Source organism: Ammospiza nelsoni, chromosome 1, assembly GCF_027579445.1.
Source record: "Ammospiza nelsoni isolate bAmmNel1 chromosome 1, bAmmNel1.pri, whole genome shotgun sequence".
Classification (NCBI taxonomy): Eukaryota; Metazoa; Chordata; class Aves; order Passeriformes; family Passerellidae; genus Ammospiza; species Ammospiza nelsoni.
In genome coordinates this window covers 34,142,897-34,169,575 of record NC_080633.1, presented here as the reverse complement: position 1 = coordinate 34,169,575, position 26,679 = coordinate 34,142,897, and the positions used below count along the sequence as shown (strand labels likewise).

General features: G+C 37.6%; 1 protein-coding gene across 2 annotated transcripts in view; it reads left to right on the top strand.

Annotated features, from left to right (window-relative positions):
- Positions 1–15,198, top strand: part of SKAP2 (src kinase associated phosphoprotein 2) — a 121,657-nt gene extending 106,459 nt beyond the window's left edge. For both annotated transcript variants that reach the window (XM_059479741.1, XM_059479735.1), the window contains exons 11-13: positions 2,693–2,805; positions 12,269–12,370; positions 12,772–15,198. In XM_059479741.1, coding sequence (XP_059335724.1) covers positions 2,693–2,805; positions 12,269–12,361 — 206 coding nt within the window. In that variant the 3' untranslated portion in view covers positions 12,362–12,370; positions 12,772–15,198. The remainder of the gene's footprint in view (positions 1–2,692; positions 2,806–12,268; positions 12,371–12,771) is intronic.
- The last annotated feature ends 11,481 nt before the right edge of the window (positions 15,199–26,679 follow it).

Genomic DNA, 26,679 nt, shown 5'->3' with positions numbered 1-26,679 from the left:
AAAAGGAAATTTGTCAAGGTCTTCTCAAACTGAAAGAGACCAAAGTAAGAATGAGTGGGCTTGTGTTTTGCAGAGGTTTTTGCAGCCTATTTTTTTTCTTCATTCTACACCTGTGTTTGTAAGCACTATGAATCATTTTATGAAGCCCTTTTCACTTTAGGTGTATAAAGACAATTTACAATTGTCTTTCATGTATAGGTAATTACCCTTATAGAATTTGGAGAAACTTGTGCTGATAGGCATGAGAAGGGATTTCAGATTTGAAATTAACACTTCTTGAAAGACCAGCATGGTTGTAACCAAACTTACACTGCCACTTTTTTTCCATGTTTTTTGTTTCTGTGCTCCTGGTATACTGTATATATTTTCTGAAAAATGTGGCTTTCTGATTAAAATAACTCTATCTTATGCTGAATTCACAGATGAAGGCACAGAGCCATGGTCAGTCTTTGGTCAGAATCTTCCATGTTGCAATAAGCTTATTTTAAAATGCATCTTTCCAGTGTGTTCACATTATTAATTGAGTTGCTTTCCACTTTAAAACTTAATTAAATGCTCATGATGAACATAAAAGGAGGGACATGTCTCACCCACTTTTGGGTCCCTTCTGTTGCAACTTACTTAAGTGTTAACAGGAGTTACTTCAGGCACATCAAGGTAAGAGCAGAGCTCAAAGTGGTAAAGGTCAGTGTGGAAAGTCATGATTTCTTTCAGTGATGTTCTGAAGAAGTAAAAGTCCTGAGTAATGTGTTTTAAACAAAATCAATAAGCCAACTGATGAAAGATTTGAGAGGTGGGATATACCAAAATAGTTCTTTTATTTTTTTTTCTCATGTGGACTTATGTTATTGTTTATGACACAGAGTTGGGAACTGTGATCGGTATAGTAAGAAATGACCAAGGAGAGATTCCTATTTAACATTTATTACAAATTAATTTTGTGCTAGCCTGTGTTACTGTTTATAATTGCCTAATGCTAAATTGGTGAATAATGAGGTGAAAAATAGTAAGGGCCAAAATTTGGAGGTGCAACATTTCAAACTGATTATGCCTTCATGTTAAAATGTCTGTGCATTTTAAAATGACTAAATCTCTTATTTTGAATGATTGTGAGCTTTCATATGGGTGTCAGTTGTTGCTTTTGGGGTGAGGACAGAAGATTTTGGGCCCTGGCAGCCAGAACGCCCCCTAGTGCTATGCAGCAAGTCATAGATCCTAATCACCAGTTTATGGAAAATTAAATGTTGCATAACTGGCATAGCAGCTTTGAATTGAAGGTTTTGAATATTTAGCCTTATGACAGTATTGCCACCCAAACAATATAGCATAGAACACAAGCTGAAATGGAGAAAGAGAAAACAAGCTCTTCTCGCTCATACAGAGAGTATTAAGATTCAAATCTAAGTATTTGCCAAAATAGAGAAGAACACAAGTTGAATACCACTGTTCTTTTATACTGTGATGCTTTCTATCTCCTGATACTTGATATTTTAGCAAGATTTTGTTTTTGTACTAAAATGAACCAATCATGGTTAAATTGTAAACTATAAATAATGGTGTAGAGTGCTAATGACATGCAAATGTAACTGGTGTATGTTGGAATAACCAGCAAGCCTGCAGTTCAAGGATCATATAACAAAACTAAGATGACAGCCTTGATCCAGCCAGTTCAGTGATATTTATGTTATCAGAATTAGAAGATAGCTTTCCAGTGATGTAAATTATTAGTACATATACATTCTGTCTGGTTAGTGTATACATAATGTAACCGGTCATCTTAGTGGTATTGCTTACATTCTTTTTGCATTAACTCATCACACTCCATTCTCATGGAATTAAAAACAGGAAATAGTTTGCAGTGCAACAGAAGCACCCAGTGTATTTAACTGTGTGTGAGCACTGTGTTTCAATAGATGTACTCTGTATTGTAAATGTATGACAAAGCATTTATTACTGTGTTATTGCCGTATTACAGAGCAAAGAGTGCTAAATAATCAATCAGTTAATGGTCTGTATGGCAGCTTGAACACAGCACATCCATTGTGCTTATGCTGTTAGAAGGATGAGTTTATGACTGTAGTGTAGTTAACTGTTTAGCCAGGGCTTAAGGATGAGTTTATGACTGTAGTGTAGTGTGCACGTTTAGCCAGGGCTTAATGTCCTAAACTGGAGCTGACACAAATATTTTTGAAATGCAGCTTCAGCAACAGTTTCCAAGTTCTCCAATATTTCAGAAGGAAGAATCAAGGATTATCTCATAGGTTCTCAGAGAAGCTATTTAATTTTGTTGGAACAGGAGAGAGAGGGGGAGTGTAGCACAAAATACTTTAACTTCCTTTCACTGATCGTTATTAATTATATTCTAGCAGTTTTATCAGTTTCAAGTTGGGATACATATATGGCTTGCTAGAAATATACTGGCAGAGGAAAAATAGCTGCTTTAAGTTGCAGCTTTGAAAAATGCTTTGAAAACCTGTAGCTACATGTCTCTCAGTGATGCAACTTGCCAGTGAAGGGCTTGCACATTAAACTTATTTTTCACTTACTTTCATGGCAGGAAGGAACTGTTTCTGAAAAGAGGAATAAGAAATGTGTTCTAATAAATTGCTTTGTACTATTTGAAGGTTTAAAGAGTAACTTTAGTTATCCTCAACCTTGGTTGGTTTATAATTAAGTGCTGTTTTCTTTGCAGATAGCGAAAAAACCGATTATGCCAATTTCTATCAAGGTTTGTGGGACTGCACAGGAGATGAAGCTGATGAGTTGACATTTAAACGTGGTGACGTTATCTACATTATCAGCAAGGTATGGGACACTACTGGGGCTACATGGTTGTAAAAAGAGAGCCATGGCACAAGGGCACATTCCCACAGTTCTGTGGGGGGAAATTGGCACTCCCTTTCAAATCCTTTGTCTGCAATCAGATAGTCACTGCAATTAATTATTTTGTCAAATGAACTATAATCACAATTAAAACATAGCCATGTAACAGGAATTAACTTTAAAGCATGTTTATTTACATGTTAGATCTTGGCTACCATTTGTTAACTGACTTAACAGGAGACAATGTACTTTCTGCTTGTAGGAGTTAACCTTGGAGAATTTTAAGTTATCTTGTATGTTATGTTTTTTGTTTCCTGTTTTATATTCCTGACTCTGCTGATTCTGACTTTTTTGGGATCTTGCTACAGAAGATGGTTTGTTTTTTTGAGCTATGCTTTCATCTTTGTGTGTAGATTGTTATTGTTCCTAGAGCTCAGATTCCAAATTCGTTTGCTTTGACAGATTTGGGCATTTTTTATTACATTTCTGTTTGCAAAGAAAATGAGAAATATAATTCCTCTCATCTGAATTAGCACTAAACGGTAAAGGCATGAAGTTTTGTTTTATGTTGATGTTGGGTAATTTTCACATTTTCTCTTGACCTCCCCAACACAAACAAAACCTCTGTTAAAATATATATATCATGGTCCATTGAAGTCTACTTCTGAACAATTAATCAGAGGAAATTTCTATTTTCTCTCCCTATTAGAAAAAAACCAAACTGTTTTTAAAATTCTCAATGAAAAAAACTACTTTATAAAATATGTGTCTAATTGCTATTCAGTGTAATTAGTACAAAAAATATTGTAGGTCACTGAAATGCACAAGTAGGTGCATGAAAGATAAAGACATCTGCTTGTCCTAGTTTCAAATTAAGTTTTGTCACAATTGCTTTAAATCTTCTGTGATACCTTTAACTACATTTCTGGATAATAAATGTAACAGCTTCTGTTTTAAATAAATTTAAGATTTATGGATATAAGGATAGTCCTATATAAAAATAAAGAAGATGTATTACTAATATTAATTTGACCATGTATGTCTTTTGAGGCATTTCATTGTCACTTAAACTAATAACTGAATTGCATTACTAAAGGCTGAATAAAGCTTGTGGATTGGGCAAAATTTCAAGCAGGTATTCAGCACTGAAGAATTGGACTAATTTACAATAACCACTGCTTCCCCCTCTCGCTCCCCCCAAAAGCCCATGAGTGAATGGATTCCACTGTATGAGTTTGGCCTCTTTGTGGGTTGTGCTCTTCGGGTACATTATGGCAACTATAAAATCTTAATCTTCAGCTTGTAGGTGAAAAAAATTGTTCTCTACTCCTTCCCCAAAAGAGTGAGAAATTTAATTTAAAAAATGGAGCAAAATAGAAAAACAGTAGCTTAAGCTGTCCTGTGTATATCAACAGTCCTGTTGCCATGCCGTGATTAATCCGTAATCGGTCCTTGAAGCAGCTTGCTGCTGCTCCAGATATATAGAGCCTCTCTCTGTGGGAATGATTTCTGCTCCAAAATACAGCCCAGAAAATTCAGCCCTGTTCCACTTAAAGATTGTTACAGCTTTTTCAGAAAAATGAGTGTTGGCCACTACTGTCAGCTTGGAATTTAGGGTCCTTGGAGGGGAAAGTGCCAGAGAATTATCTGTCTTAACCCTCCACTTGATTCAGTTTCAAGGTCTAATAATTTATGAGCTCTTTGTCCAGTAAGTGAAAATATAACCAAAGGAAAGTGAGCCTAACCATCCCGAAGTGGGTCAAGACTTTTCTTCTAAAATATTTCCTAATCCACTACATTAATACTTGGATTTTGTGGCAGTCGGCAGGAATCCTAGGCAATTTTTTTATTTTTTCACACCATCTAGTGGTTGAAAATGAGAGATGCAGGTACTGACAGGGGGGCTATGTGTATGCATCCAAAATGGTGTCATAAATTCAGCTTCAGCTGAACCTAGCTGTGGCTTTATTGCCTTTCTATCATATGTCAGCCAGGAACATTACTCTTGAAAATCACATTTTGCTGATAAGGAAGTAAGTATGGGTATAGCCATGTTATAGTAGGAAGGGTGAAGCATTAACAAAATATCAAGAATATTTGTGCAACATGTAAGAGTTCTTTGTTTTACAGTGAAATATAAATGGTATGGCCTGCTCTGATGAACGTGATAAGATAGATATTCATCTCTCCCAGCAATAGTTATGCCAAAGCAATATATTTTTACCAGCTTTTCTCATACCTGTATAGAAATTAGGGAGAAAGCACTATTTGTTTCCATGAAATGAGATCATTAGTATAACAGAGTAATTATGAAGCAGTTTAGCAAATTTGGGCATTTATACAATTTAAATAAAGCAAGAGGAGAAATATGTTACATGTAAGTTTCTAGCTAAATGTCTTTTAGACAAATGAGCATAGTTTCACTTTGGCAGTGTTTACTTCCTAAAATAGCTAAGTATTATGCAAAGACACATCCCCAGAATTTGCTTTTAAATGAGCATCAAAACTCAGTGTTATTGCAATGAGCATGAGCTCATTCTCTGGCAACAGAGATACCTATGCCCGACTAATACAGTTACTGTGGAAAAGCATGTTTTTCTTGTTTTAAAGGTGTATTCAAAAACTATTTAAGCTATTTTCTAAATATTTATGTCAGTTGTGGCTTTAGTGTGGCAGCAGTCCTGTGGACTTTTATAAAAATCCCCAAAAGCCTCACAACGTCTTTCTAAGTTTTTCTATCAAGTTTCCCTCAAAAGTTGAGCTTTTAATCTGAGCAGAATTAACAGAGCTATAACAATAGTGCTTGTTAAGTTTATTTAAAAATGTAGTTAACATTTCAGATTAATTAATTAATGTATCTGTACAGATATACTATTACTAGTATTTTATAATATTCTGGAATATTCAAGTGGCTTTTATCACTTATGCTATGAATGATGTGAACTTTCAGAGAGCTATATACCCTTACTCCATTTTGTAATGAAAAAAATAGTTGTACTGATAAAGAGATTTGTTAATAACATTTGTTAGTTAATATTGATTGTTAGAAATGCAATACTTTGTAGACCTGTTTTCTAAAAGGATGATTGCTTTAAACTCCTGCTCATTTATGGGCTTGCCTTTGCTTTCAAGCCCATGTGATAAATGGAAAAACAGACCATAGTATAGCAATCATTTTTATAAATCTTCCATAGCTCTACTCAAGAAATCAATTTCCAGAAACAATGATAACTGTGGATAGAGGTAGTTCTATTTTTTTTCCCCTAAGTTTTGTATGCACAATTTATGCAAGTGCAACACTTCCATTACTTGTCATTTGCTTTAGGTGTATGCTTTGTGTTATGAAGTTCCATAGTTTCATCAGCCAAATGCAAGTAATAGTGAAAATTTACTTCAATCTGTTAGTGGGAAGCTGCTTAGTAGAATTACTGACATTTCTTAATATGAAACTAATTTAATATATTTCTTATTTATATTTGTATTAAAATAGCAAATACTTCAAAATCAGAAATTATATCTTAAACTGGAATTCTCCTTATTATTATTTCATTGCACACCAGTGCTGCTCACTCTGGTATCTGTGATTCATCTATGACAACGACAACCTTTTGCTCCAGAATTTTTCATGAAAGTAGGGTGTTAACTTGGTGCTTAGATTATGCTATATATATATTCAGTGGTTGTAGGTTTCATGTGTGGCAGATTTTTGTTCTTTCAATACAACAAATGTTAAAATGCTCACATCTCAACCTGTATTTTTTGCCTAGTAAAAAGACAAAGAAAGTCCACAGCTCAGGTTAGTGCTTATGAAATAAAGGTGCAACTTAACCATGCAGCTGTTTCAGAATCACTGCGAACATTTTGTTCACTATCTGTATAATCTTTATAAAATATATTTATTCAGTCTTTTTCTAAAAGATATGAAAGACATACTAAAATCCTGAGTGTTTTATTTTTTCAGGTTGTTTTCTGGCTCATCATATTGAGATCCATAATTCCTATTCCATTGCCAATGGCTCCTCTAGCAAATAGGGAGTACCACTAGGAGCAGATTTGCAGAGTGAAGCACTCAGTGCTTGAGCCCTGCTGTCCACACCACACTTTTCCAAAGCTGTTGGATGTCCAAAGTGGTCTAGCCTGGTTTTGAAAAATGGGAACACATTGGTGGTTGGAGCATGTTCCATTTTAGCTTCATCTGAAATAAATGGGGTGTGTGTGCTCTGAGGCTGTGCATAGGGAGTCAGTGAGGGGAAGGTGGGAGCTTTGGGAGATTCACTTCAGTGGGATGCTTCTGATCAAAACCAAAATGAATACTCAGTTGTACATTACCTGTTTCCTGGCTTGTTTAGTTTTGATTTTTCCGGGTGGAGGTGGGAGAACAATAAGTATATGTCTAAAGACAATAGTGAAAGCCTTTAAACAGAAGTTTTGTTGGAACTAATGCCAAGTGACTCCACCTCTGTTGCTTTGCATACTGATAATATGTAAGCCTTTACCTATCAGATTAGAAGAAAAGTTGGCCACCTGTCATCTAATGGAAAATAAAATGGCCTTCCTATTGTTCCAGGGTATTTTCTGGGAGCAGTTTTGGTTCAGAACTCAGTCTGCTTACTTTGATTTCTATTGGAAATCTTTAATTGCTGTATATTTTCTCTCATGTCATTGTGGGAAATAAAACCTAATAATGCAACCATACAATAAATTTAGTGCTTATATTTTCAAAGATGACCATTTTATTGCTGTCTTAAAACAACTCTACTACCTGTGAAGAAGTCTCATTCAGTTATTTAAGACATTTGTCATTCTCTGCTTTTAGAGAAAATGCTGTTCTGTGCCAAAACTGCTCCCTAGTTGATAGTGTATCATTCAACAATTACACCAAAGGAAGTTCTAAAACTTTTTAGCTAGTATGAATCTCCTGGATGAATTGGAGACATTTTAAAATATTATCTTGCTAAAATGACACCCTAGAATGTTCTTTGCAAAAAATTTATCCTTGCTTCTGATGCATACTTAGCTTGATAGTAGATGCTACTTATTTTAACCCCAAACAAGACTACTGATATGCTTTGCTTTTCAGTTTTAAAATGTGCAGGTATTCAGCCCATGAATTAGTGTTACTCACACTGCCACTAGAAGAAGGAAGGAGAAAAATCTTGAATTCATATACTTTGGTTGTGGTTTTTTTAAAATACAACTCCATTTTTTTCTTCAAGGCATTGAAACACGATAATTTTTCAGCAACTCTTTTTTAAAACCAAAGAAATAAAAAATCCACCCCACAAACATGAAAAAACATACCATATGTATTCAACAATAGAGTCTAATTGCACAAGAACTAGATGTTCTCAACTTTTGCTGAAGTCAGTAGAAGTTTATATGGTGCAAAGCATCTGGAGAATCTTATAAAGGCAGAAGAACTGTTCTGAAGGCAGCAACTGCTTTGGAAATCCTCAAGTATAAAAATTTTCTCTTTTTGTATGTCAAAATATCAAAATTCTCTTCTGCAGAGGACTAAATGTATTTTCTACAGATATCATTAAATCGTTGGATTTAAACAATATCTGTAGAAAATAGGGAGTGTATTGCTAACTATTGCTTTTCCCCAAGTACAAAAGGTTTTATGATCAGTGTCTCATGAAGTCATGGGTACCTAGACATCAGTGCAGTGAAATGGGTGGGATGGGGACAGGGAGAAGCATTTGCTCACAGTGTGTTCAGCTGAGAGCATTTAAGGAGCCTGTGAACCCTGGTGGGACTTTCACCCCCTGCTATCTAGCATGCTGTACAGAGTGTTTTGCCAGCATGTTAAATGTTAAATCATAACCTGTTCCTTCCTGCCCTGTGAAATTACTTCATGTTGGTTAATAAATTTCTGCTGGGGAAAAAAATAATCCATTCTATGACAGTGGAAATGCAGAAGTAGCTTAGAAAGCATTTGGTCATTTGTTAAGGTTGTTGTTTCATATTATTTGGCATAATATATTCCATTGCCCTGGTGCTTGTCTTCCAGGGAGGGTGGGGGTTGTGGTGGCCCCCTCCTCCCCCTGGCCCTGCTAACATTGCCTGCTATGGCAAATGTGCTCCCTGTCACATGGCAGAGCGTGGCCGCACACTTGTGCATTCTCCTCATTGCAGGGCAGCTGGATCTGGCCCTGCCCCCCTCTCCCTATCCCTCTATTTGCCTTGGAGCAATTCATTTTGCAGTTATTGAATTTCTTTGGAGAGTTATTTTCATACAGCGAGCATCACAGCACCTCTGGATCTTGATAGCGTTTCTACATAAGGAGAAAGAAGCTTTGTGTTAGTAATTACCTAACATTGTCAGGAGCTGACTGCAGGCCTCTTTCTAGTGATAACAGAATAACCACATAATGTAGCTTTATAGCACATGATTAATAGAAAATAATTACACATCCTACAAAGGGATGCAATATTTCTTATAAATTGACTACAATGGTTTCCTGTAGATTAAAGGACTCTTCATTATTTTATCAGTCCTTCTGAAGTATGGTTGCTTGCCTATGTTAGCAGTGATATTAAGAGCTGAATGCAGTGAGGGATACCAGATGGTAAACCCAGTGGTACCTGAGATCTGAAACTGATGCTTGCAAAAGCACAGTGTTTCCCAACTTTTTTATTCATACAAAACTCCAACCTGTATTCATATCCTTCTGTATATTAATCCTTATTTTCCACAAATGTGGGTTTCAGAGTTTTATTCTACACATCTTAAGCAGCAGTGATAGACATATGGACCTCACAAAAGCAGTGTATTAATGAAATTATATTGCTGCAAAGGAGTTTATAATTTATAACATTGATAGAAACAATACATCAATTTGGATTTTAAGTGTGACTTCAAGAAAGGACTAGGGGGGCTGTTTATCTGCCTCACTAGTTAAGCACTTTTTCATGTTACTGAGGATAGGAAGGAGAGGTTAGGAGTTTTAAAGAGAAATGTCTATTCTTCAATCAGTTTAAAAGGGAGTTCTATCTAATTATTCTAAAAGCAGATATTAAGATTTTATGTTCTTGATAGCCAGGTATCTGCATTGTATTTTTGTTCAGACTTCTATAGACTGCAGATAGTTTAATTGGGATTCATGTTGCTCTTGAGACCCATGCAAAGAATAGTAATGTAAAGGAAAGGCTTCTGTGTTGCAATATTGTCTGTATGGTATAATGGTTGCAGTGGATCCTTAAATTAGTTTACTAGTCTGTTACATCAACATTCATTTCATCTTCTCACTTAGCTTCATGCCAGAGCAGTAAGTGGTGTATTAGTAAGTAGCAAAACCCAGAAAGTTTTCAAAAGAGCAGCATGCTTTTAATTTTAATTTGAGCTATCTGAATTGTTTCTTTAAAAACAATTGTTTCTAAGTCCATGTAGTGTTGCTAAGTGGAACATTTTCAATGGATAATGTAATCCACAAGCTTTTTCTGTGCCATTTGTCATATGCAGTTTAATGACTGCTTAACTGAGCCACTTCCCTCATTTCATGTATTGTTTGTTTTTTTGGCTGATGTCTAGCAAAACTTGCTTAATCACTCTTGTCAGTCACTGTGCGAATTCCGTGTAGCAGCTTAAAATCTTTTGTTGCTTTCTCTTTGAGAGATTTATTGCTGAGATTCCAGTAGTATACGTGAGTGCTGCTCCTTTCAGCAATTTCCCACTTCAGTCTTGAAATCTAGTTTGTATATTTGAACAGTGTATTGTGAGATAAAGTATAGATTTTTAAACAGGCTGATCTGGAAGATTATAAGCCTCAGTGTCAGCATATTGTTTCGCCTTTAAGGATTTGGGGTGTAATGTGAAGCCTCATGGGAAAGATTATTAACTTCTGTGGAGAGCAGTGTGTACTGAAGATCAGGTTCAGATACCTCTGGACTTTCAAGACCAAACCCATCCCCAGCAGTCTGCTTTGCAGTGGAAACGGGAAGAAGGTGGAATTATTTTTGCAGCTTTTTTGTTTGCATGTTCACATAATAAATGAAGGTTTTCCTGCTGGTTTTAAAGTGGATTTCCTTTAAAATCACACTTACTGCAGTATTTAATGCATAGTAGGATAGAATCTTTTACATTATCGATTCATTGTTAAGTGAAGGGAGAAAATGTTTAATTGAAGACTAATGTTCACCCTTCCACAATTAGAAAATACAAAACTGTGTGTGCCTGCATGCAAGCATTAAAAAAAAAAAAAAAGGCAAAGAAAAAAGCCCACATGAAAGCAGGCCATCATAGTTAAGCACAGAGAGAGCTGAGTACACTAAGCACCTCATAGGACCCCAGAGAACTCTTGACCAGGCTAAATATGCCAGCAGAAAATCATTATAGCTGGGGCTCTAATGAAACGCCATTAACCCTTTAGCTCCACTTGGCTATTTATAACCAAAAAACTTTACCTACATTTCGAAATTGTAGCTTCATCTCAGTAGGACCAGTAATTCAAAATTCTTCAAAGAGCCTTTTCCTCTTCTCATCAGAAGAGCAGTGTAGCAGGAAGCAGATGCTGCTTATCAGAGATATCTGTGTATTTTGTATTTTGTATATTTGTTCCAAAGTAATTTCTATCTTGCTAATCATTCAGTTTTGAGTATGGTCTCCGTTTTAATAACGCTTCGTTTGTAATTCAATATATGTGTATGTGCAATTCCAGCTGTTCCAATTTATTGAACCATTGTTAGGATTGATCTTAAAATATCTCATATCTCTTATATGACACAATATACAATAATTACATGTCAGTATTACATTATTTTATTTTTACAATAATTATATACCACAGTACCACAATACTCTTACTTAGTACTGCTTTTGGAAGACATTATTTCTTTAAATGATTATAATTCATTTTGTTTCATATTTATCTCACTAAGCCTAAACATATTTGAAACAGAAGTACATTAGTCATCTGTCAGGAATATGAGATCTGCTGTAGAATTTCCTGCAAGCCTAAAGCAATAGTAGACTTTGTCCATAGAAAGATATTATGTATTAGATATATATAGTGTTCCCTTCACATTTGAGTGAAGTAGTTTTTAAAATAAGTTGATGGTTTCTTAGAGTATAACTTGTGATACTAAAATAATCTCTGTTGATTGTTATATGTCAATGTTATGCTATTAGATTTTAGTTACAAAGACAAGATTTTTGTATTTTTGATGAACAGAGGATAAGGAGGTCGGCTATTTTTAGTAGGTGTTTGAGAAGCGTGGCCATAATTAAGAAATTTTCTTGAGTATGCCGGGCCTTTTTAAAATTTACCTTCTGCTTTTGCCTAACTGCATGTGAATGCCTATAACAAAAAGATAAAATGTTTTAATTTTCAGTTGAAATGATTATAACTATATATAAGGGAAAGCATCCATAAGGAGTTGCATACAAAACTCTATTGCATTTATATCAGACTAAAGGTTAATACTGCGTATTGTTTTCAATTAGGAGTACAATAGATTTGGCTGGTGGGTAGGAGAAATGAAGGGAACCATTGGCTTGGTGCCTAAAGCCTACATAATGGAGATGTATGATATTTGAGAGGCCTGGGTAAGTACATTTTAATCCAATCTTCTGTAATGGCTTATATGTTCCCTTGTTCTCTGTTTCATAAGTATGTCTTTCCTGGAACCTTTGTAGGAGTCCTGTTAACATAAAGATTATAGCAAAATATATTGAAGGTTCAATTAAAGTACTTTTTTTTTCCTGGGGTTTTATATGAAATATAAAACTACAAAAGATTATATATTTAATAACTGTGTTCCCTTTTCCAAATTTTTAAAAAAATAAAATTGATGTTGTTTATATTTAGTTTTGTTACTTTAGTTATACGTATATATCTGTCTGTGCAGAAAACTGTGGAAGGGGAAGGATATTTGGACAGGGTTTGACATTCATGTTTGAGGTTTTTTGGCTAATGATGAACTTTCAACTTCCCTCTCCCTACTCAGGAGAAATCTGCACTTGAAATGAAGAGTGGTGTGCAGCTGCAGTTTACAGAGCCAGCCTCTGGAAGACGATTCTGCTGTACATGTTTTGCGGTTTCAGCAAATGTAGTCAGATCGTTGCCTCGTGAACATTAAACATTATAAACTGTAATTGATCATAACTTTATGGAAATGGTCAGCTTAGCCACTTTTTATAGAATTTTAATGCTAGGAAATTAATAGATGGTAATTATCATATGGGGCACAAGCAGCCGTATAGTGCCTGTTGCTCTTTTTTAAACATGTCAGCAGCACTCTGTATAGCTGTAGGTTTGGGCTCTCTCAGGGAATTTTGCTATCTTTTCCTGTTCTGCAGATTCAGAAAAATTACACAGAGCTTTGAGGGTAAACTCTTACTCAATTCGTGCATGCATTAACCTTTTAATGCTCACTGTACATCTTGTGCAGTTGAATCAGAAAGTTGGGGGAAATTTATGTATATTTCAGGTCTTCAGGGTATTCTGTTTCCAGATGTTTTCAAGTTATGCTTTAGCCAATGATAAATTTTTTCTCATGTATTTAGTATCGTATTGTTAATTACTTCTTTGTTGACACACAATGAAGATTTGATTATTTTGCTGATGTAATAAATGCACCTGTGTGGTAATACTGCTGTGGTATCATTCTGACTTGTCATGGTAATTCTGTGGAAATTTTTGAAAATATATTAAACCCTAAAATTTTTGCTAAGTCAACGCAAGATAAATTGCAGGTAAAAATATTTTTTTCTGTGGTAGTGTGAAATATTTTACCTGTACCTTACAGATAATTTTGCAGAGTCAATTATCTTGCTGGTATGTGGAATTCTGATACAGGTTGTGCAACAGAGATCTTCATCTTCACCCTGTGTGAATTACCAACAGCTACCTGCATTCTTGTGTCAAAGCCAGAACTTTGTGGCTAATCAAAAACATTGCCTGAAACATAAAAAGGTACACTAAAATACTACCACTTGTGCAGAAGTGGTTGGGCAAGTCAGAGTTAATATTTTACATACTCTTCTTTAGGAGATGTACTTTACCATTAGCATGGAAGATCAACTTTTTTGGGTCCTCCCAGACAGTTGATTTGTGAGACCCTTAATCTGCCAGCGAGGCAGGTCAGGCCAGCCTGTGAGCTGCTGAGCCTGTGCAGGTCCCCGTGTAGCTGCTTGTGCTGTTTATGCTTCAGGCAGACCCCGCGGACACCGTGGGTTAAAAGGAAACGTCAGCCTGAACTCGGAATTTGGATCCTTTCAGTAAACTAAGATGTTGTGCTCTGTGTCAGCTAATGTATGGTACTTGCTGGTACACTGAATTCTAATAGGCGTCAAACGGGACCGAGTTTTGTTGTAATTTTTTAAAGAGATAGTCATTGGAATTGATTCTGTGTGTTATCAGCGAAGCATTAAAATGATAGATTATAGTCTTCAGATCTTTTACTACTTTAATTTGTCAAGCGTACTGGTGGATTGTGTACAGAATGTGAAGCGTTAATAGCGGGGCTGGAAACGCTCCTTCTCCCATGTTAACATGGCAGCGCCATAAATCTGCCCGCCGAAATGGCTTTTTATTAATTGCAGAATTCCGAATCCCACCACCACCACCACCACCACCACCATGTATTTTTAGGGCATGAGCCCTGCCCCGCTCCCGAGGCGCGGTGCGGTCGCTCGGTGCGGTCGCTCGGTGCGGGGCGCGGCGCGGGCCGGCCCCGGCGCGGTCCCTCCTGCGCTGCGCTGCGCGGCCGCGGCGCTGGGTGGCAGCAGATTTTCGTGGGACGGGCGGAGGCGGGTCCCGCTGCCGCCGCCGTCCCTGTCCCCTTCCCCCTCCGCGCTGTCCCGCGCCGCTTCTGCCCTTCTTCCAGGAGAGGGAGTCCTTAGCCAAGCGATGAGGGGCAGGGGTGCCCGGCGCGGCCTCTCCTGGGTGGTGACAACCAGAGACATCAAGCGGCTTTTGTCTGTAATTCTCTTTTAGGGCTTCCCCCTCCTTAGTGCTTATTGCTAGGGGGGAGTAAATAAACTGCCTTAAATTCAAAACGTGTCCCGAAACTCACTGGTAATGTCTCAGAATAAACCAGCGATGCACCACGGATGAATGGTTTACTCTAAATCTGTGCGAATTCCATAACCTTTTTTGGATAAGAAAATCTCAGTTAATGCAACTCAAATAAAACTCAGGTAGAAGGTGCTAATTGCTTCATTTTCTTTGTTCACTTAGATTGTGCTTGCCTTTCTGTAAACGGTGAGAGAGCAGATTTTTAAAAGGTGATTGTAACTCTCACATTGTACAGCGTTTTACTTGATTATTTGCTGTGTTCTGGATTTGTATGGTACTGCCATTAGATCTTATAATAATGTTCTACTCTGCAAATTTTTAAGGTTCAAATAAAGTTTAATTGTTTGCAAACTGTTATGATGCTAATAATTCAACAGCCTGCTGTGTTACTAATGAAATTACTTTGTTATGATTAATTTGGAAAATAGTGTGTTGATTGTAGTAATTAAGCACAACAAGGTGAAGTAAATGATTCTAATGCCATCTGGCCTCCAGACTGAATGAAGAAATGAAATGGGGCTGTCATTTGAATTTATTCAGAGAAGTAAGGGTAATACAAATGCTTTTTATAGCAGAGGCACCCAGATATAATCATGCCACTCTGTAGTATCTTTTCATGTGCTTCTGTATACGGATAACTGGTTCACATATTTTTGCAGCGTCTCGTTAGGATCTACCTCTTTGTACATACTGCCACTAATTACATGTTCTGATGGCAGTGCATGCACTGGTTCTTCTATCAGAAAGATGTATGGATAAGATTTAGAGAAGTGATATGGCTCAGCTTACCTTTTGCTCCCCTATTAAGGATAAAAACTTTCTGTGAGTGGAATTAAGCTGAAAGTGAATGCTAATTAAGATCCCATTCTAAATTCAAAACTAAATGCATAAACTTATTTCCCATTTTTGGCTTTGCAGTCTGAGTATGACACAGTATTAGAAGGAATGTAAAGAATAACCTTTTAGAACCTGATCCAAAGACTGTTGAAACTGAGAAGATATTGAATTCACTTGCTTTTGCATCAGGAGCTCAAACAATAACTCAAAAACAGGCAATACAGTTTCAAAGTGCTTTTTTTTTGCTGAATTCTCTTTGTCCTCTTTCTGAAGGAGATGCAATTATTTCCATAAGCTGAACCAAACAAAAGAACAGCTCTTATTTCTCTAAGCCAAATTATAAGAATCAATTTTTCTATCTCAGGTAAAGCAAAATGAAGTTGTGGGTGTAAATTAAAATCCTGGCTTGATAAAGTTCAGTGGGATCTATAGGGAAGCTGTAAAATACTAATATGTGGTGAAAGTACCCAGGTAGATGACAGTGGTGTGCTCTTCAGTTGCATGAGCCGTTTGAAGCTTCTCTCATCTCTCACTCAAGTTGATGAAAAACTTGTTAGTATGTAACTGTGGGAATAAGCATATGCATGGAAACCTCATAAACAACTTTACATAGCATGAAGAACTGATAAACTCTATAAGACCTTCACCTACCAGGGTTTCTCTGAAGCTGATATTTCTCAGACAGGAGTCTGCTTAATTCTATCTTTATTTAGGAAATCTGACACTAAGCTCAGCAAGGAGTGCTCTGCCAAATCTGCATCTCTGTCTTAGAGTTAATTTCCTTCCCAACATCCATTGTCTTACTGTGAGGGACCAGCACCAATCAGCTTCACATTATGAACTTAAAATTGTGGATTCAAGCTGGGTGTAAGCACAGGATTTGGTACTTCTGGGATGCAACTGTGACTTGACTCATCTTTGGATCCTACAGGAAGAAGTAACGGGGGCTTAGATGGTGGCAAGATGTGCAAGTGAAAGGAATACAGCTTTTCTTATCCAACAGTGTTGTGCTAAGGAATACATATGTTTATTTTCTCTTTAATTGTAAAGCAGATCAGGCAGTGATAACCCATGAATTGTTATATCATAGCCTTTTGCAGATTTGTTTAGGAGTAATTTTGTAATGGGATCTAGACAATTCTGTTTGTGCTCTCTTGGATTGTCATTAGTCCAAACTATCACACAGAGAAATTCATAGAAATGCAGTTGCTGGGTTCAAAGCAAAGTAGAGGGAAAAACCTCTGCACCTGAAAGCTATGTCAACATAAGTCAAATTTAAAACTGAAACTGTCAGCTTCTACCCAGCTTTTTGGGAGGACAAGTCTTTTAATTAACGGGAAAAGCTTAAAAATCCAAGGTGTCATCTTGTACCAACGTGTCAGAGAATAAAGTACAATAGTGCAAGCAGTCTGAGAAGAAGAGCTGCTGGTAGATGAAGAGGCAGATAGTTTCAAATGCCACTAAAAAGCAATCTATCTCTATTAATTTTCTGCTCTAGCAAACTGATATGTTGGAGCTTTTATCCTAAAGTATCCTCACTGTCTCACAACTCATAGAGCAAACTTCCTTTCACCCTCTATTGTAAAGCAAGTGCTACTCCATAAAGAGATTTGTTGGCTAATGAGCATTTTACAGCAACACTTTAAAGTTTATGCTGTGAGATGAAAAAAAAAATCCACATTCAGTTACAGTGGGAGGATTTATGTTGGCAGAAGAGAATTACCAGTTTGGCCACTTCCAATCTGCTGTAATTGCTTCCATACTTGTAAATAGTGCTGTGGGATTTTTAATGGCCATGGCAATAAGGACTAGTTTTACACCTCATGCTACAAGACGAGTATGTAGTACCCCAGAACTGACCCCTGTGCAGAACTGCCTGGGGTAAAGGACAAAAGTATTGCACAGGATCATTATCAATCTTTGAAAAGCCAGCAGCATGGATGTGTGCCTTGGCAGCCTCCCACCCAACAGCTGACATGGCCCAGTGCTGCTTTTTAATAGTCACATCTAATAGGGTCAGCATGAGAAGAGCAGAGCACAGGCAGTCTGACAGGCCGGGGCTACTCACTTTGTTCATTGGGGGTCTTCAGCCTCTCAGACTCATTTCACTGTGGAAGAGAAAAGATGAAATCTGTAAACAGTCACATGGCATCAAGAAACCATCTTCCTTTTCTGTTGCTCTCTTCCAAGAGGACTGCCATTCTTTCCTTATATTTAAATTAAAAGCAGTCAGGCATGAATGCGCATGTGTGTGTAGGAAGGAGTGGGTTTTATTATATCGTCGCTTACAGTCTTGTTTTGATGCTGCTTTCTCCTTTCTGGTGTTTACATTGACGTGTTCATAATGGCCATGTTACCTTCACCACAGAAAAAAGGTATTTCTAGCTTTAAAAAAACCCCCAACTATTTACAGTTCTTGAAAGGCTCTATTCTATTAGCTCCTCTTTTGTTATTTCCCACCATTTTAGTGTATTGTGTCAGCAGTATCTTATCAAAATCTATGTCTTTTGTGACAGTAATTTTTGCTTGCATGTAAAATACTACAGACTAATGTTTTGAAACTTCTCTCCTTATTTTCAAGCTGATTTTGGACTTTGTTTTAGGATATTAGACCTCAATGAAAGGGGAAGGGGTGAACAATCCGTACATCTAGAGTTCTGTTACTTGACTGAAAAATAGGCAATCCACATTAGCAATTGTGAGAACTGCCTTGGAAAGTCTCTAAGCTAACCAGCTTCCTTTCCATTCATTTGTTTCTGATTCTGGGACTCACACAGAATGCTTGACCACTTCCACACTGAGACTACCTATTCAGCTACTTGCTGTCCTCTGATGGCCACCCAAGGTCACCTATAGGTCATTATTGACTTGTGACCAGAGTTGCCTCCCTCTACCTCTTGTTTGGTACTGCTCTAACGGCAGAGCTCAGGAAACAAACATCTTGTCTTCTGAGCTTTGTAAATTTTCAGGTGAGTGAAATTTCAAAATGCAGAGGCATCATCCAGAATAATCTCTCTCACTAAGCATGTTTATGATTTGTATTTCTCTGAATGCTCTGTCTTCACTTTACTCCTGCATTAATTTACTTAAAAAAAAATGTGAAGAGGAGAACATGTATCATGAGATGCCTTCCTAAAACATCAGATTTTGACAGAATTGGGTCAAATTAATGTTTCAGGTGCAGATTATGGGAATGCTACTTGAGAGTGGGAACCTGAATCCGTACAGTGGTTGTTTCTGTCAGGCTTTGGCAAGCAGAGGAGAACAAAGAGCTACATGTCTGGCCCTTAGCTGAAAACTGAGCCTTACTGATCTATGTCTGATATTATCTTAGATCCTTCAGCTGCCCTGTTGCTTCTGAGCATCTCTAATAAATTCAATGAGCTAGAAATTTATGCAGATGTTTGTCCATCAGGTGTGGATCAGGGTTTTGAATTATAGCCTGATCTGACAGAATGGCATACAAAACCATGATGTGATACGTTCCCATTTGTAGGGCTTCAGGCTAGCTGATGATTCCAAGAAGCACACGTGGACCACAAAGGGATTTCATCATACTTGTTTCATTAAATGCTAATGATGTGTTTCAGTGGAATTCTATTTTGCACATTCTGGCTTATGTAAAAGAGGCCTTCATGCAAAATACCCTTGCTTAGATGTCATAACATTTGAAACATGGGGATTATGTGTTAGAGTAATTCAGTCTAAAACTGACCAGGGTGACTCACAGGGATCACAGAACAGTGTACAGAGCAGCTACTCAGGCCACGTATATTTCATTTGGTAAACAGTGTTTGATTATGAATTAATTGTAATAATGCTGACAATTATTTCAATAACTTTGTCTAGTTAACAGTAACAATAGACATACTGTTTGTTAAATGTATTAACTGAAATTGCAGTAGCTATTCAGACTACATTCATCATAATACTTGGTAGTGTATGTCCTTCCCTTGTCTGTGGGCTTGTGAGTGTCCTGCTCATCCTGAGTGTTGTCATTTTTGCTGGTATTACAGAGAAAAAAATTGAAATGCAGGCAGTTGTCAATGACAAAAACATCTTCTGTCTTTTCCACTGTCTGCTTCTTGAAAACAGTCAGTTCTGCATGTATAGTTTGAAACAAGGGAATTTAGCAATGTGACTCCCCCCTTAACTCAGCAAAAGTTATGTAGGTAATTCTTAATTTGAGGGCACAGTATTAACTCCTCATTGTCAAGAGTAAGCACTAGTCACATAGTTCCCTTGGCTTTATTGCACATGCTCCTGCAACTTCTCTACTTGTGAGATACAGGATTTAGAATCAAGTTGTTAATACTGTGGAAAATTAAGTTTTGTAGTTTAAAGTATAGTGCTAACCATCAGTTAACCACTTGGATACAGGGTGCCAGTTTATCTATGAAGTGGTTCCTGATGTTCAAAATCACTCTGTACCCAGCACTTAACAAATACAGGGAGTATTATGAGCACAAAGCGAATGGCTTTGGTGTTTTTGATCTCTGGAGAAGATCTCCTTGGCATAAGATAGTTCTCATAACCAGATGGAAGTATTTTACATCCGACTCATTTTGAACTCCCAGTTCACACCCTGATGATCTGTACACTCTGCGCTGAGGTCTGATTGATTATACCAGGATTAATTGGGTTTTACTCTTCGGAAAACGTTGCAGGTATGCCAGATGTGAGAAAAGTTGTGTTTGACCCTGTCTGTTTCATTGTCTGCTCCATTTCTCTACCAAATCGGAATTGTATAGGGGCAGGTACAATATATCAGGAATCTTTATTATAGACAGCTGTCAATGGCAGATTAATGCTTTGGCTGTGCCTCTCAGCCAAGGAATAAGTCTATAATAGTGAGGATTTATCTTGTTATATGTGTATACTGACACAGAATTGTAACATCTGTATATGGGCCACTGACAGTCCCTATGTCTCCTAGTATATTCTATTTTCTCTAGGCCAAATTTATTGCTCTCATAATTAAGTCCTGTCTGGAGAACTTAATGGAGTTGCAGGTTCTGAAAGTAGGAGGAAATGCAGCTCCTTGCCAGGAGCTTGTGCAGTGTCTGCTCCGCTCTGCCCAGGGTGTAATTCCACTGTTCCAAGTGAAGGGTGGGTGGCAGAGGACATGGCTTTAGAAGAAACTCCAAATTGGTAATTTTTATAGTTTGTTCCATCTCATGCTAGGAATGCCTGAGTGGCCTTTTGTTCTCAGTAAGTCTCACAACCCTAGTTGCTAAATGGGATCACGTTAATCATGGATGACACCAAGAAATAACAGGTTTACATTGCTTCCAGGTAGAGGCAGATCAGGCACAAGGTGAAGCTTTCCAGTGGTGAGGGCAGTGAAGCATTGGGGTTGGTTGCCTGGGGAGTTTCTGTGATTTCCATTTCTGGAGGATTTGGAGAACCTGCAGGGAATGAACTCACCTGCTAGGAATGACTGAACCATGGCGATTCCTGCCTTGGGGCTGGGGCATGTACTAAATCACCTCCTAAGGTCTGTTCCAGGCCAGTTTTTTGCAATTCTGTAAGTCAGCAGTGAGCTGACACTGTTCTGAAATGGCAGAATAAATACAAGCCCAGTCTTATTCTTTGCCTGGTGCACTAAAAATGCTGCTGCTCCGTGGGTTTACGTGCTCCTTATCCCTCTACAACTTCACAATCTCCAAGCAGAAACCAAGATCACTATTTTTTACCCAGCAAGATTATTAGTGCATAACCTCAGTAATTAATTTGGTTCACAATTAGTATATTTTTAAACAGGTAAAGGATTCTTTAAAGTATCAAAGTGTGTCTGTGACAGATCCTAACCAATTTTCAGTATATTACAGTGTTACATTGATTCTAATTGAAATGGAAAGCATTTAATTCACGGTTTTTTAAAGCAAAATAGCTACAATTTCAGATTGTAGCCATTTATTCACCTTATGTAGTTAATTTTCATTAACCAGTTGGGTGTCTTAGGAAATAGAGAAAAAGATAAAAATAGCCTTCAGTTTTGTCTGTTGTCTCTTATGAGAACAGAAAGGGATTTTTCCAGAGTTCACTCTGGTGAATAGAAACATTCTCATCCTTATAATAGGCTTTGGATCAGATCCATATGTAAGGATAGTCCCCCCTCCCCTTTTTTTTCCCATACTCTTGAATTGAATGTATGAGATATATTTAATCCTGGCAGTATTCTTTATCTCTCTGAGAAGTCCTTTTAATTCTCTGTAAGAAAGTGTTCTGTGATGTGGCTACCTGATTTTATTGAAACTCACACGTCAGGAAAAAAAATTATTGCCTTCCCTGTCAAAACTGACAGTAATTACAAGGTCAAATATATTGCTGTGATTGACTTGTAAAACCAAATCTGTAATATTTCAAGTTTGTGAGTTGGCTTGTGCAGCTCTCAGGAAATACAACCCAGTATTTTCTTTGCAAGCTGACATCTCTTTATCCGTTTCTTTTATCACCTTTGTTTTTATTTGTGAGAGCAGGGAGCATACAGCATTTATATGGAATGGACTGGATGGCGTTTAATGAGTTGGCTTCTGGGGAAAAGTGGCTAAACAGTAGCTAAAGGAAAGCCGGGAAGGTTTAAGCAACGGTACCTTTTATGTGCTCCTCTTTATGCATAATCTTTCAGCAATAAATACTGCATATTGATTTCTTAATTGTAATGGAAACATACTTGGACAGGAGCAACATTATAGCCTATTTGCTGCCTTAATTTTTAAAGACATTTTAAATTTTAAAATGGATACTGCACTAAATGCAGGACAGTGCTCTTAACTTGATGTAGAAGCACTTGCTCGTCAAGGCTGTGTTGCTGGGAGCTTTTTCAATTTCAGCTGCCTTCCTTTCTCTTACCTTTGTAAAACTAGAAGAATCTGTAGTTGGTGTTTAGGCACACTAAGCATGTGTAAAATTCACTCCAGATCAGACAAATCACTTTAAACTGGTTAGGGAAGAAGCCCCCAAATAGGTTTCTGCCTAAAAAATAAGTATTAAAGTTTCACTTGTTATTTTTGCCTATTAAAAAAAAAAATCAAACATGCAATAGTTTCCAGGTTAATAATTTCCGAGGACTTGTAGTAAAAAGTGATCTTTGGCTGAACGAAAAAAAAAGACACCCACACATCAAATAAATGTATAAACCAAATGCTGGGTAAAGACTTCATAAAGGTGGACTAACACCACTGCCTAAAAAATAAAGTAAAAGGAGGAAAATATATCTTAAATATCATTTAGTCATTTAGCTGGAGTGCAAATATAAATGCAAGTGTTAAAGTGATATATATTAAAAGCCACAAAGAGACACTTGGAAATGGCATCCACAATATTGTGTATTGTTTCGAATGTACAATACCAGATTATTTCAGAACAAAAAAGATGAAATCGCCGTTACAGGAGAAAATATTCTCCATTTTACTTCATCATTTCCAGTCTGCTGGGTATTTGGATGGTATTGCTGTTGTGGTTTTAATTTTTCTTTTCTTTTTCTTTTTTTTCTTTTTTTCTTCTCCTTTCAAAATTATTTTATATTTTATTCTAAATCCAAATCAGCGAAGCAAAGCCTGGGAGGTAATAATTTCTTTGAATCTTAATACAGTCTGTCTTCTTAATGAGCCTACTGCACTGCCCTGAAAACAGCCCTTTACAAATAAACATGCTGGAAGTGATTTAGCCACAATGTCCAGACTGTGTAAACATCTAATTATTACAATAAAATTGTCAATAAATATACATTACTGCTCCCTTTTCAAACGTTAACCAACTTTCTCTTTGCTTGATAAAAAGGTATAAATTGTATTTTTATGTCTCGGCGGGTTTTGTTTTCATTACCCTGCTTGCTGCTCTCCAGACAAAAGAACGCAGACTAATGTCTGAGTTATTCCTGGATGGTGAAAACTCCTACAGTTGTTTATTAACATAAAGTGCAATGTTTCCTTTCACAGCAAAATGAACTCCAAGCTTTCACAATCTGATGTTTAGTCACAGCATCTTCCCCCCCACCCAAAAATGAAGCTATAAAATCTCTTATTGCACTGGCTGTAACTGGGATAGGCACACCATTGAAATGCACTTATTAGAGGGAGGAGAGGACAAAATGCTGCTTTAGGACCAAGAGAGAAGATAGGAAACCACAGTAATTTCCTCAAAAATATGAAGCTGTGCCTTTCAAATTATAGCATCGTGTTGACCATAAATGTGGCATCAGCTCCCCCCCGCCTCCCCCATACGTAGCCCCTTTTCACATTTCTTATATAACTGGAACATTAACATTAGAAAAGCAGAGCGATATTGAATCCTAATGAGGTCTGGCCTATATGCTCCGGCAGGAGAAGAATGAGGATAATTCATTTGTATGCCGCAAAGCATTCCCAACTCCATGAGCATCCCCGTGGCTTCGGCTTGTGGTGCTGATCATCTGTTCCTACTTTAGGGGGTTTCATTGCTCTGAGCAGCATCTGAGCTGGGGAAAAAATAGTTAACCATTTTACTGCTAGCTTTTGTTATATAATGACAATTTAATACGGTGGCTATTTTTTTGTTAACCTGCTTTAAAAAGGTCTTTCAAATGGTTAAATTAATCTTCTGATTAGCTGTGCCTGCCAGGTAAAATATAAGGAGGAAAATGATGTGGAACACAGCAGTGTAAAATGCGTTAGCCAGTCTTGGTAAACATGTCTATTTTAAATAATCAATGTAATGACAGGCAGCCATTTGCTCCGAAAATATTTTTTTAAAATACTTTTTATTCTATTTTACTGCCTGTGATCACACTGCTTTTTTTATCCCCCCCTTTTTTTTTAACACTGAAGATACTCAGCTGAGCGACGTGTTATTTAAAAAAAGAAAGCAGAAATGTTTACCAAAATCAAGGTATAAAAGATCCGTGCAAATTGCCATGTAAAATGATCTGCACAAAAAGGCATCGGGGAAGAGAGGGAAGGCTGTGCCAAACAGATGGCACACCCTGCTGTGTTTTTGATTGAAAAAGAAAGGTAACATTTGCAGCCACGTCAAAGAGACAGTGATCAGCTAAACAAATTGGTCTCCCAAGTGCAGCATTGCTGGAGCAAACCCTGCTGCAGGGTACGAGCGAGGTTGTATTTCACAATAATGCCGTGTGCGCGTCGCGGCTCTCCGAAGTGAGGGGAGATGTCCCCCTTTCATCTCTCCAAGGCGAGCAAAAGCCTTTGTTGAGATACACTGCAATGCACTCTGCAAAAGCGGCACAGAAACCCAGACAATGAGCGTGGGGTTTTTTTTTCTCCTTTTTATTTTTTTTCCTTCTTGGTCATCTCCAAATCATATTCAGGGACAGCCCAGCAGGTTTTCCATTTGGTGTATCAGGTGTCCAGGTCTCACAGTGAATAAAATTGTGGTGTGGTTTAAGAGAAATGGGAAGGCAATGCCAAATAATCTGCGCGAGGGTGCCATTGGAGGAGGAGGAGGCTGCAGCCATAGAGGCTTGCTCCTGCACGCTGCCCACAGTACACACATCAAATGTGGCAGAGGAAGGGTGTGTGGGGGGCTTCCCGCCCCTCTTTTTTTTTTGGGCTCATCTCAGCTGGCAGCCTTATTCCGCCTCAGTAAAGACAAGGTACAGAAATGTCCTTTGGGTGACATTCAAAACTCGATATAAATCCTCTGCTTTATGAGACTGCAGTGCAATAAATTACTTAGCCTAATTGTAGATGTAATGAATTACCATAATTAGTCATGGGCTACATTAAATTAATCAGCATGGTACATTATTTTGCTAAATTACATCTTTGCCTTCCAAAGCCACCAGTGCAGCAATCAGTGTTTCTTGCAAGAGGGGAATGATGCTGTAATGAGAAGCCTTTCTGCTCCTAGAATAGTGACAGGATATGAATTTTGATGGGAGACAGAAAGGTTTGGAGACGCTGGAGCCTCAACTTGTGCCTGAAGTGTCTCTCATTGTTAATGATGCTCCAGTCCTCCTGCAGGGGAGCAGTGGGCTGTAGCTTGTGAAGGTTGTGGACGATTCTCCTCACAGGGGAAGAAAAACACTTAGCTCATGCTTTAAGGCAAATAATATCGCTGATACAACAAGTCACAAAGCAGTGGGGTGGCAGAGAGATAATGTCTCTGGAAATATTAATAGATTTAGAATGTTCTTTTGCATTGGTTGATGAGATTTATAGTTACCAGGTATTTTTTTATTGTTATTATTCATACCATTTGGATCTGAGTTAAAGCCTGTAGCTATTTCTGTTTTCTACTTAAACCTCCAGCTGTTCAGAATCTTGCCGTTGTTTCTCAGTGAATAAGTCTGGAAGCAAACCATACTTGAGCTGAATATTATTCACTATTCAGCAAAATGTTGTTGGGAGAGCTCCAGAGTCCCACCTGAACACACATGCTCTGTTTGGATTTTTATTCGGGGGTTTATAAGTATATAAAGACTATTATTTGGCTTGATGAATGACAGAGTTTATATTTCAGATGCGTGAATCCCAATAATTTCAGGCATATTTCAGAAGTATGAAATGGCTCTTCTGTTTTGGGTTGTTTTTTTTTTCCCCCCTTAAAATAGTCTCTCTACAAGATCTGTCACTTTATTATTTCCATGCTTCAGAACAAGTTTGCTTAAATATTTACTTATGCTCACGATGTCACCAAATGACAGTTCATGACAGAGATTCATGGCACTGTCCTGCAGTAAGGTTAATTATCCTGGTCTTGCAAAGAAGGATGCTGTTGTATTGCCGTTGTTTTGTTTTCTGGAATGACAATGTTTGGTGAGCTTCTAGTTTAAAAGATGCATCTGTCGTCTAAAAGCCCATCTGTGTAATGAAATTAGGATGGGATTTTTGCAGCATTCCGTGCTGGTTTCATCACCCACCTGCCTGCCCTGACCAGTGAGGACGAGCAAACCTGCCAGTTTAAAACCGAGATTACAGGAACAGGGAATGGGAAAGATAGACAATGGAAGCAGTGCTGCAGATGAGAGCTAAATCTTTCACTGTGGTCAGGAGAA